The sequence below is a fragment of the Labrus mixtus genome, chromosome 23, assembly GCF_963584025.1.
Source record: "Labrus mixtus chromosome 23, fLabMix1.1, whole genome shotgun sequence".
Classification (NCBI taxonomy): domain Eukaryota; kingdom Metazoa; phylum Chordata; class Actinopteri; order Labriformes; family Labridae; genus Labrus; species Labrus mixtus.
Window position 1 is genome coordinate 6,847,502 of NC_083634.1, and position 11,915 is coordinate 6,859,416.

At 44.9% G+C, this 11,915-nt stretch overlaps 1 protein-coding gene across 2 annotated transcripts; it reads left to right on the forward strand.

Annotated features, from left to right (window-relative positions):
- Positions 1-548: 548 nt before the first annotated feature.
- trappc14 (trafficking protein particle complex subunit 14) lies at positions 549-11,506 on the forward strand. Of its 2 annotated transcripts, XR_009666751.1 has the most exons (14): positions 549-983; positions 2,083-2,364; positions 3,945-4,028; positions 4,361-4,490; positions 4,577-4,663; positions 5,103-5,223; positions 5,299-5,446; positions 6,188-6,249; positions 7,593-7,765; positions 8,303-8,442; positions 8,775-8,971; positions 9,061-9,219; positions 9,981-10,177; positions 10,284-11,506. XR_009666751.1 is itself a non-coding variant. In XM_061031080.1 (13 exons), the coding sequence occupies exons 1-13, from the start codon at positions 837-839 to the stop codon at positions 9,997-9,999; spliced, it is 1,749 nt and encodes a 582-aa protein (XP_060887063.1). In that variant the 5' UTR covers positions 549-836; the 3' UTR covers positions 10,000-11,506. The 2 variants fall into 2 exon arrangements, 1 of the variants encoding a protein (XP_060887063.1); XM_061031080.1 differs by having other exon boundaries at positions 9,981-11,506.
- The last annotated feature ends 409 nt before the right edge of the window (positions 11,507-11,915 follow it).

Sequence of the window (11,915 nt, forward strand, 5' to 3'; positions counted from 1 at the left end):
CTGAGTCTGTATTAATGCTCACACTAACATTTAAAAATGACATGCAAAATATTTATTCAGTCTTTGAAGAAGTTACCCAAAGACTCTGAATTACTAAAGTTTTACTTTGATTAAAACACCTTAATTTAATCTCATTTTTTTATTTTCATGTAATTTTACTTTTAATTCGATTTTTAAAAGTACATTTAAGTCTGATTTTACTAATTAATTTTTTTAAAATTTAATTTAATTTAATTTAAATTTATTTATACAAATATTTAAATCTAATTTAAGCTAATTGTAATTTATTTTATTGGAATTTGAAATTGCTAAATTAAATTAACTAAAATTCTCATTATTGTTTATGTTTGTTTTGTTGTTTTCGGGTCAGTTTGTTTTTAAATTTGCTTGTGAAATGTTTCATAGTTTAAAAGTTTGTTTGCTGAATAAAGAACGAAATAAAATTTAAATTTGAAGAAGTAAACAGATCGTTTGGTGGTGATGCGGCTCTGTGGTTGATTAGTTTGGTCTGGAGAACAGCTCTGACTCGGGCATCGATTATCCGACCGTACTGTTTAGAACAGTAAAGATGTTATCGCCTCTACAACGTGCCTGTAGATGATATATTTATTTATATCAAATACAAATAATAATATAAGATGGAAGCTTATATTTTTTATCGTAGTAAATTAATTCCGTGTTCTTCCTCCTGGGATCGATTAGTACAGTCAGCGGAGCAGCTCTAACTCGATTAGCCGTCCTGTTGTTTGTATTGTTAGCGGAAGCAGAGCAGTGATGACGGTCTCCCCGGTGTGTTTACGTTAGGAGCCGACGGTAATGGCCGTTAAACGTTAAACATGGAGTCCCGGTGTGAGTATTTCATGTATTTTCCCGCCGCTCCGGTATCAAGTCTCACCGACCTGTCCGAGTTCACGTCTCTGCCGAAGCGGAAACAGGTCTACCTGGGGGAGACCGTCCAGGTGCTGCTGGTCCTCAGGTTCCGGGTAAGGCTGTCAATCAACACTTTGGATCCTCTTCTATACAGCGTGTTTTTAAACGATGATTTAATGATCGATAGCGTCAAAATAAGCTTAAAAACTACATTTATTTCATCAGACAGGCGCGTGAATGAGTCTGGTTTGCAGAAACACTTTGTCAATGTGTCAGAATGGAAAAGTTGTCTCTGTTTTTTATGAATTAAGACAGTTATCTTTAGTGAACCTGCTTTCTTGGTGATTAAAAACAGAAACATCACTATATTTGGTGCTCAGGACTTGTGTTTGTTTCCTGTCAGCCGGAGGTCTGCATGTATTTCTGCTAGTTTCTTTTACAATAGGAGGAGGGAGACAGATCCAACAGGCATGCCTCCTGCTGTTGCCATGGTGATTTCAGATGCTGTCCGTCAGTTTGTGTAGGTAGAAGTCCAGGAGTCAGTGGATCGGCTCGTGGCTCCGCTCTCTCTGTGTGAGTGTGTGCAGTCCTACGGCTGAAGTATCAAACATGTCAGAAAGTAATTCAACTGATGGAGAGCAGCTGATCGGTGATCGTCTGTCGTGTCTCAGTCGTACGACTCAAACATCGGGTCTAAATGGGCCTGAAATCGTACAGATTACGCCCGGACTAGGAGCTAGTTTACATCTGCAGTCCATCATCGGGTCACAATTAAAACATCACAAAGTAATGAAACATCGCTAAAAAAATAAACAAAACAAAAAAAGATGCTGTGTTGCTAAGATACTATGGGAGGGATGTCGCTGGACGACGCCTTCTTTTTATCCTCCTGCCATGGATGGATGTCAGTAACTGAGCTACTTTCCTTTTTGCTCTCCTCTCCTCCGACCTGAGGGTTCCTGTGGACGCTGTGTTGCTCATGTATGATAAGATAGTAGCCGTACAACCGGGCTTGATAAGGTTGATGACACTTTTGTGTATCTTACTGTCTCTGACGTAACGTTGCCAACACAGTGTGCTTTTCATTTCTGATAATTCAAAACGACAACCGTCCCGGTATCGGGGGTGTAGGACTTCAGTCTTTGTTGTTGTGATGTCAAAACGTTTGATTTTACTGTTAGTTTAAGTTTAACATTCTGCTGTCTTGTCTAGTTGCAGGACGCGGTGAAGAAGGGTGACAGCTCTGGTATCTCACCCTGGAAGGACCTGGCAGGCTCTCTGTCCGCTGTGGCGAGCGTGTGCGCCGCAGAGAGGCGACAGCAGAGAGCTGATGAGTGTGAGCCGGACATCCAGACCTCCAGCTGCAGCGAGGACGAAGAGGAGGAGGAGGAGCCAGCGGGGGACAGGACCCGGGCGTTCACGCACTGCAGCCCGCTTCTCATGCACAGCTACCCGGGCAGAGATGGGCGACCGGGCGCCAGGGAACCGGTGAAGGTGAGGGGGGCGGCGTAGTCGTGGTTATCAGGGTGGGGAGGCGGTCTCCTGGGTTAGGGGACGTCTGCTAAAGTTTGACGACACTAATTAGAACTTAAACCTCTGAGCTGGTCATACCGCTTTAATGGAGAGGTCACAGGAAGTTCCCCTCACAGATCTGACCAGAGACCTCAGGCCTTTAGGCGCCCACCGTGTCTTTAATTATCTGTGGTATGTGAGTCTCTCTGATAAACTCTCTTGTTGCACCGTCTCTGTGCTGCAGATGAGTCCAGACTTGACTGAACGTTCAGCTCCCGAGGCGCTGTGAACCAGATCAGGTCTCCGCCTGTCGGTCTGCTGACTGGGGGGGGGGGGGGGTCCTCAGACGTCTGCTGACAGGGAGGAGGTCCTTGAACAGAGACAACTGCTTCCAAGGCTAACAGTCGAGTGCTCTGTGATGCAAATGTACGAGAGCAGCATGTGAGCTTCATATTTCATAACTTCTTCATGAGTTATGAGACACTCTGTTCAAAGCTGAAGAGCGATCAACTCAGACACTTCTAGTCTAAACTGGAAAGATTGTCCCTTCAGGCTCACCGTAGATAGTCCTCCTCAGTGTCTCCCTGTAGTCACAGTGATGTAAAAGAAGGACTCTGATTGGACCGCTGAAGAGAGACAGGAAGTGTTGGGAGGAGAGAGTGTGTTGGTGACGTGCAGCAAAGGGCCGGGGTCGGATTCGAACCCACGGCCGCTGTGATGAGGACTTCGGCCTCTGTACATGGGCTATCAGCGCCCCCAACAGCCCAATAGAAGAGTCATCATCATCATGTTCTTCTGCACAGATTAAAAAAAAAAAAACATCCTGAACACGACGGCTTGTTGTCAGAAACACGAGGGAAACGTTTGCAGCTTGTGAGTCTGCCTTCTTTACATCAGATAAATATGTGATGTGTGAGTGAATTCTACTCGTGAAATACTAAAACTAAGTTCCTTAAACAGTCAAACTGAAATGAGATAAAAGAAAGGATTTTCACACCTCCAGAAACCTTTAAGTGTTGGTGCTGAGCGTCATGTGTGAACTCAAACATCTGAATGTTTGTCTCTTCACCCGGAGTTTCTCCTCCAGCCTCCTCGTGTTTATTCTGCAGAAAGTCAGAGTGAGCTGATGTGAGAACGCAGCAGGATATAATCAGGAGAATTCACCTGGAGCGAGTGGGAGGGGGTGGTGACGTTTATTCCCTGTGATCGCTGCACGACCATAGACTGTCTGCACGCCACCTCTACCATCTCCGTGCTCTAATGAACCTGCTGCATTATGTTTCCTGTTCTCCAGTATGTTCTTCTCCACTCTTTAGTTCACATTGAGATTCTGTTCAACTACACGTAGCATTGATAGAAAGACACATATTCTCATTATAGCGTTGTATAGAGGACTCTGTCCACCACTTTTACGTCACGTCTTGCCTCAGGAGACACCCCCCCCCCTCCTGTCTGACAGGGATAGTCTCCTAAACTCAAACACTTCACATTAAAATCGACGTGCAGCTGCAGCTCTGTGCTCTGATTATTTTCACACATCGTCTCTCTGTGTCCTCCTGCAGTCTGCTCTGGTTCTGGACGATCAGGTCGTCTTCTGTCTCACCGTCTCTCTGGACAAACTGCCCGTCAACACGGTCAGAGCAAAGGTCAGACACACACACACACACACACACACACACACACACACACACACACACACACACACACACACACACACACACACACACACAGTAATGATGTGATCAATATGCCAACCGTTGTACCTTTCCTTTTAAAATCTGTCATTGGCGGTTAGTGAAATATTGTGTGTGTGTGTGTGTGTGTGTGTGTGTGTGTGTGTGTGTGTGTGTGTGTGTGTGTGTGTGTGTGTGTGTGTGTGTGTGTGTGTGTGTGTGTGTGTGTGTGTGTGTGTGTGTGTGTGTGTGTGTGTGTGTGTGTGTGTGTGTGTGTGTGTGTGTGTGTGTGTGTGTGTTCTCAGGTGGTGGTGACGGTGTGGAAGCAGGATGACGAGGAGGTGGAGGTGAGAGAACACGGATACCTGACTCTGCTGCAGCTAAGGAGTCCAGCACAAACCTTCAGACAGGACCAGAGCTCCTTCAAGGCTCAGGGTAAAACACACACACACACACACACACACAGTGTGCAGGTAAAGCTCCCGCTGTGACTTTGTTCTCATGTTGTGTTTCATTCTCAGTCAGCACCTTCCTCAACGTTCTTCCTCCTCCCAGCCTTCAGTGTCAGCAGATGACTGTGTCTGGAAAACACCTCACTGTCCTCAAAGGTAACACACACACACACACACACACACACACACACTCGTCTGAACAGGTGAATTTTTAGAAGCTTGTAGGGAGATGCTTCCAGAGAGTGGGTGCTAAAACAGCGAGGGCCCGATCACCTTTAGACTATTAGGTAGAGGGCGGGATGGAAAGCAGGCCTGGAAAGCCCTCCATCATCTGGCCCCTCCCCCCTTCCTGTCTAAGCCCCTCCCCCTTACCTGTCTGAGCTTCTCCACCCGCACTCTCAGGTCTGCTGAAGCGAACTCCCCTTACAGGATGTTTTTCCTGCATGACTTAAAGCCTCCTGATTTGTGATTGGTCAATGCTGCTCAGACTACAAGTGATCGCAGAGCACATGCTGAAGACCCAGATTCTACATTTAAAATAAATTAAGAGTATATGTTCTCTGACCTGACAGCTGATTCTCTGTTTCCTCCTCAGTGTTGAACTGCAGCTCTCAGGAGGACGTCTGTCTCAGAGACATGAAGATTCTCCCAAACTACAACTCGTCCTACCTCCCCATGATGCCCGACGGCTCCGTCCTGATCGTCGATACCGTCTGGTGAGTACAGGAGCGCCGAGTCGGTGAGGTGTTCTTCAGAGCCTCCACACAAACACTAACTCTGTCCCACTGCAGCCACCAGCCGGCTGAGGTCTCCACGGCGTCGTTCTGTCGGATAGACAGCGAGTCGTCACGTTTACCCAGCATGCTCAGCGCCCTGGAGGAGCAGAACTTCCTGTTCCAGCTGCAGCTACAAAACTCAGACGATGAAGACTCGAGTGAGGTGAGAGGACACGATGAAGGAAATGTCTGTTCCCTTTAATCGTCAGTGTGGGAGACAAACTTCTAAACATTGTAGAGACCTTTAAGATCCAGAATCCCAACGTTTAATATCCTTTAATCGAGGTTCGAGGTTGAAGACTCACCTGTTTACAGCTGCCTTTAATGAAACAATTTTAATAAGATTTTAAACTTTTACTCCGCACTGTAACTTTTAACTCTTTTTATATTTTTACTTTAATTATTTCAGTGATTTTTTAAATTTTCTATTTGAATGTTTCTTTACTTTCCTCTGTCATGATGCTTTTATTATTATTATTATTATTATTAATAATAATAATAATAATAATAATAATAATAATAATAATAATAAATTATCTTTATTGGTTTTTCAAGCAATCACAGGAAAAACACACATTAACATCACACAATATTCAAAACAGTCAACACCCCCCCCCAAAAAAACAAACAAACAAACAAACAAGAAAAAAAAACTAACAAAAAAACAAAACAATATCACATACCATACAGTACAAGGCACATATAGGCATCAAATTGGATTTATGATGCTTTTGATATCTTGTGTGAAGCACTTTGAATTGCCTTGTTGTTGAATAAAATAAATAAACTTGCCTATCCTTTATGCAGTAAAGACAAAGTGTGACAAAGACTGTTTGAACAATCTCTGCAGAAATCATCTGAAATTTAAATAAACTTCAAATCATCCCGTGTCTCTTCTCTGCAGGGTTTGGAGGTCCCGTTGGTGGCTGTGTTGCAGTGGTACACTCCAAATCTGCCGTACACCAGGTAACGGCTCCTCCTCTCATCGACCTTTAGCAGCTTTAAAAAGTGCGTGGAGATATTTCAGATTCAATCGTAGAAGAATGGTCTTTAGATAAGAAGGCTTACTCTGTGACGTTATGAACATGACGATTAAAGTGGTCAAATTAAAGCCATAGCCATCCGAGTTATCATCACCGTGCATATATCGGTGTGTGGCTCCCTGTGTTTCATCGGGCCTGGCTAACACCTGGAGCCGCCCCCTTGCAGCTTTTTAAAATCTATTCCTGCCGTGAAGTCTGGTGATCTTGGTTCGTTGTTTTAAGAATTTTATCCTCCTCAGTTCTAATAAAAACTCTGTAAATCCAGCGGATTATGAGGGGTTAAAGTGTTTATAATTGTTTAAGAGTAACGATAGAAACAGGAAGTGTTCCTGTGAGACGGTTAAAGATTTCGATCAGAGGCGAGGTGGTCAGTAACTGCTTCATGTCTCACAGTTTGTTTCAGCGTCTGACTTTCTGCCGGATTCATGTTTAATCTGCACGTGACGTGGATTTCATTTGAACTGAAAATGTCCCAAAAACTTCAAACAGATCTGTTTAAAATCCTCCGCAGGAAGAGGAAGTACAGCAGCGGAGAGGATCTACTACAAAGTAAAAGTCTTTTCAGAGACGGTTTGAATGTTTTTCATGTTTAGTGTTTTAACTGGAGGAGCTGAACCCTGGATTGTCCCACCTCCATGCAGGTGTTGGAGTTCATTTGTTTCAACATCACACCCTCGTGTCCGTCCTGTCCACATATGTTTATGGAGATGTCCTTTTTGTTTCACTGGTGCATGTCTAAGTCCTGGAGTGGCTGACTTTCATGACCTCACTGGTTCCCACTAGATGTCAGGAATCTATCATGTCCTCTGTATATCAGGGGTCTGACTAAATCCTGGTCATGTGACTTTCATTCCAAGGTTGAGTGATACCAGGGTGGTGATGTTGAAGGTGAGGGCTGTACATCCGTGTGTAAGCAGACTCGAGCGGTAAAACATTGATGATACAAATAGAAACATGTTGACAGAGGGGTTTAAAAATGGCGGCTGGTGGACCAATCACTGTGCACTTACCGTATGAGTCCCTCCTCTGGAGCAGAAACTCAAAAAGGTTCCTCTAAACTAAAATAGTTCAGATGTCCTGAGGTGCAGATTGAAGTGAAAAGGGGGAGGGTCCAAAAGGTTCCTGGAACCATGAGAAAGTCCGTAGTCACGGCTCACTGGGACACTTTAAGGAATAGTTCTTTTGTTGCTATGACAACCCAAAAAAAACGCCCTGGTCAAATGTTCAACAAAAGGAAATGACACACACTTCTTTCTCGCTCTCCAGATTTATCTCCAGTTGTTACTCGTTGCCGAGTATCCGCCTGGATCGTCCTCGCCTGGTGATGACAGCTTCCTGTCCCCGGGCGGTCAGACCTCTGGAGCTCTTCTGGGTTAAATACACCCTGCTCAACGACCTCCAGGACTTCCTGTCCGTCCGTCTGATCTGGAACGCTGAGGGTGAGCACCTTCTCAGTTTGACCTCCTGCTTTAAAATCTGTTCGTGTCATTAACAGACAAATGGTTGAAAACGTCTGAAATCAAATGTACAAGTCAGAATGGGACTGTTCAGGAGGAGGACGTCCCGGCAGCTTGGTCAGATATTTGTGTGTTAAACAGAAGATGAGATAAAAAGTTTGTCATGTCTGATTTAATTACCCAGCTCAGTCCGGGTGTGTCCACATTGTTGTGAGTTGAAGTCATCTTCCCTCGTCTAGCTGTGTTGCCATGACGACCGTGTCAATGTCCAGATGTGACAGATTCAGTGAAGTCAGCGTTAAAATATTCTGAAGCAGCTTTCAAAGTGTTTGAGGGAGTGTCGGAGGAACAGGACGCTGAAGATGAGATAATCTTTTGGCGCCGGTAGTCTAGTGGTTAGTGCGTACAGCGGACGGCCCGGGTTGGAATCTGACCTGTGGCTCCTGAGTGTTTTAAAACACTTACATGATTCAGTTCTAATAACTTCAGATTATTACTTCCTCTCTGTCCGTCCCTCAGCTCGGCGAGGAGGTGCGAAGGACGCCATGTTGGACTCTGTGGTGTGTCAGTCTCCTCTCAATCACCTGGGTCGGTGTAGAAAAGGCTCCGTCCTCTCCTTCAGCGTGGCGTTTCAGATCCTTAACTCAGGACTGTTCGAGGTAACCTCATTGATCACTGATGACCTGAACTCTGATTTTAACTCAAAGACTTATTTCATCAGAATCCTGAAATATCTGCCGACACAGACCATTTCTCTCTCTCTCTCTCTCTCTTTCTTTTGTCCGCTCGTCTGAATCGAGCGGACGTCTCCACTTTGGCGGTGCTTCTCTGTGCGTTAGTGATCGTCCTGTTTCTAATATTCTCGCCATGTGATCACCGTTGAACTGCTGTTTTTATTTTGATATGTTTTACTTTTCTGTAGAGCGCTTAGGTTTGTTTAAAGTCCTGTATAAATGAAGTCGACCTTGACCTTGACCTTATACCCCCACAGCTGAGTCAGCACATGAAGCTGAAGCTGCAGTTCACCTCCTCTCCTCCGGGGGAGCCTTCGTCCCCTCTGAAGAACCCTCCACCATCATCATCCTCACCTTCAACCAGCCGAGCCGTCAGAGACCTGCAGGAGGGACACGGCCTGGGCCGCTCTCAGAGCTTCTCCCATCAGCGTCCGTCCAGGAGTCACCACGTCAGGTACGAGGAGCAGCGTGGTGCCTTCACTGCCCTCTGTTCAAACCGGAGACTCTAGTGTTTTCTGTCCTCACTGACTCTGCTGTCTGCAGGTCGGGCAGTGTGATGGACCCTCACATCATCACCCCTCCTGTGGGGTCTCCGTCGGGTCGAGCAGTCGCCCCTGAACACGCCTCCCTCCCACTGGACAAGATCGCAAAGAGAGAGTGTAAGGTGTTGGTGCTGCAGCCAATCAGAGGGACACACAGCAGGTAAGCTGCAGGAGGGTCATTTGAAGCGTTAAACGACTCCAGCGTTACTCTGTCGTTATCGGAGTTCAACTTTGGGGTAAACCTTTTTTAAAGTTTCCTAAAAGTTTAAGGAGCAGAAGTGTCTTTACGTCCTCATCCTCAGAACGACTCTGAGCGAGGAAGGACTGAAACTTTGATCTTATCGAGGAGGCGTGGTCGGCCCCGTGTGACACGTTCTTTCAGAAGCTGTGATTGGTTGATCCAGTCCAGAAGTCGATTAGGTCCAATCACAGAATCCAGTCAGACATCGTGTAGTGTTAACCTGCGTTTATGTGGTGTCGGACGCAATGGGAAGACGAGTGTTCGAGTTTGAAAATGCACGGGGACGCCGGCTCAAGTCGGAACAACAACTCGTAAACTCTGGAAAGAACGAGGTGCCCGACTTGCCGGCGCGACGTCATATTCGTCATCAACATGAGGGGCAGAAGACGTTTACTTTATGTTTAGATACTTTTGATTTATTCTCTTATTCCACATCAACGTTTAGCTCAAATATTACTCGTTAGAGAGATTCACACGTCGTCTTCTTTGTTGTCGTTGTTTCTACTTTCAGACTTTAGGGACTGTGCAGCAGTTAGTCAGTGATTGGATGAAACTCAACATGCATGATGTCTCACTCTGCACGGAAAGAAGTCAGAATGTCTGCTTTATCATTTCTCTCTGTTCGTCTGAAATACCCTGAAGAGAAACTGTGTTTGATTTTCTGTTCATCCATCACGCAGAGTCTCATCTACCGCCTGAGAGAGAGGAACCGAGGCGAGGACGAGGAGATGAGAGGAGGAGGAGGAGGATGAGGAGATGAAAAGAGGAGAGGAGAGGAAAGAGGAGAGGAGAGGAGAGAACGAGGAGATGAAAAGAGGAGAGTAGAGGACAAGGAGATGAGAGGACGAGAGGACAAGGAGAGGAGAGATGCTGCAGGGTAAAGATGATGAATAACAGAAAATATGGAGTGAAGAACATTTTTTCACTTAAAGAGTTTACACTGGTTCATCATCTCACTGGTTTATCATGACCTGTGTCCACAGACGGCGCCCATAGCCTCATTTTCAGAGCGCTTCACACTAGTGTTCATGGTTGCTATGGTTACCAAAACTAACTTCCTCTTTAATTCATCATGAAGACGATGTAGAGGAGTCGTGTCCTGACGCCAGCAGGAAACTGTTCCCTCCAGAAGACGAGGAAGACCAGCGTCTCCTCCGCCATTGTTGTTGACAAAGACAATGTTGTAAGCCCCGCCCCTTCTTGATTCTGATTGGCCGGAGAAGAAGAAGATATCGACGAGTGTGTCGTTCCAAAAGTTGAACAGACGGCAAGGGCGTTTGAGCACTCAGGACGCTGAGACGCTGACTTACATTTGTTCAGTAAGAAAAAAGGGCGGTGTCTGTGGACATGGGCCTAATGGTTCCTTTCCACTGGTTTTTAAATGAACTGGTTTATCCTTCCATTCATTTAATGAATCCTTCACTGGGATTTAGTTTTTCTGTTGTCTTATGATTCTGGTTCATTTCTAATGGTTTATCATTTCACTGGTTTGTCATTTCACTGGTTTATTATTGTACTGGTTTATCATTTCACTGGTTTATTATTGTACTGGTTTATCATTTCACTGATTTATTATTGTACTGGTTATTCTGTAATTTCACTGGTTCATGGTCTTACTGGTTTTCTGTTCTATTGGACACAAAACAGAAATTTGATTCCACTGATTTATCGTTTACAGTCCATTGTCATTCCACTGGTATTTGAAGTTTAACTGGTTTATCTTTTATTTTGAAAATCCTTCCATTGATTTCTTGTTGAGTTATCAGTTTATGATTCCACTTCCTGTGGGAGCTCGTCTCCTTCACATGAACGTCAGAGTTTTAATTTGAAGTTTGTTTTAACACGTGCTGCTTTATTGTGTTAATGGTTTCTGAGAGTGCGTTCCAGTTCAGCGTGGCTCAAACCTTCAGGAGCCCGAGCTAAAATCAGGGCCCGACCGATATGAAGGTTATATACCGATATATCGGCCGATACCAATATGAGGCAGATATCTTTCTTCGATCTGTCGAGATATATTTAGATATTCACATTCACTGTTTTGATCCCTCAGTTATCAAACACCGGAATGGAACGCACCATGAAGAACATTTGACAGACTGTTGGAGAATCTGATTCTCTGCTTTGTTTTTAGTTTTTAGTTTTTCTGGCAGCTTTTGGTTTTTGGTCGGTTTAAAAACAAGACCGTATTCTTAAACTGTTCGATGGACCGAAGACGTCGGTGTCAGTCGATGTTTTCATGGAGAAACACGGAACACGTTCCAGTTCAGGTTTCACGTTTGACGACTTTGACTTAAAGAAATCCAGCCGACGTGATGTTTGTTCATGAAGATGTGATTAATGTTCTCTTACTTGATCAAAGCTGAGTCTCCGCTCATCTTTACGACGGCTCGGGAGAAAGATTCTTTCCTTCTTAGAGGTTTCTGAAAGTTTATAGGCTTCAGGTTCTTCTTTTATTTATTTAAAGTGTTGGAACGTCAGGAGTTTAAAACACTCCACGCTGCAGCAGAGCGCCCGTTTGTTTCAACGTGTAGTTCTGCTCAATTCAACGTCCAAACTTTCAGAGCATGAAGCTGAAAACGACCTTTACAATGTGAGCTACATGCGTCCGCCATGTG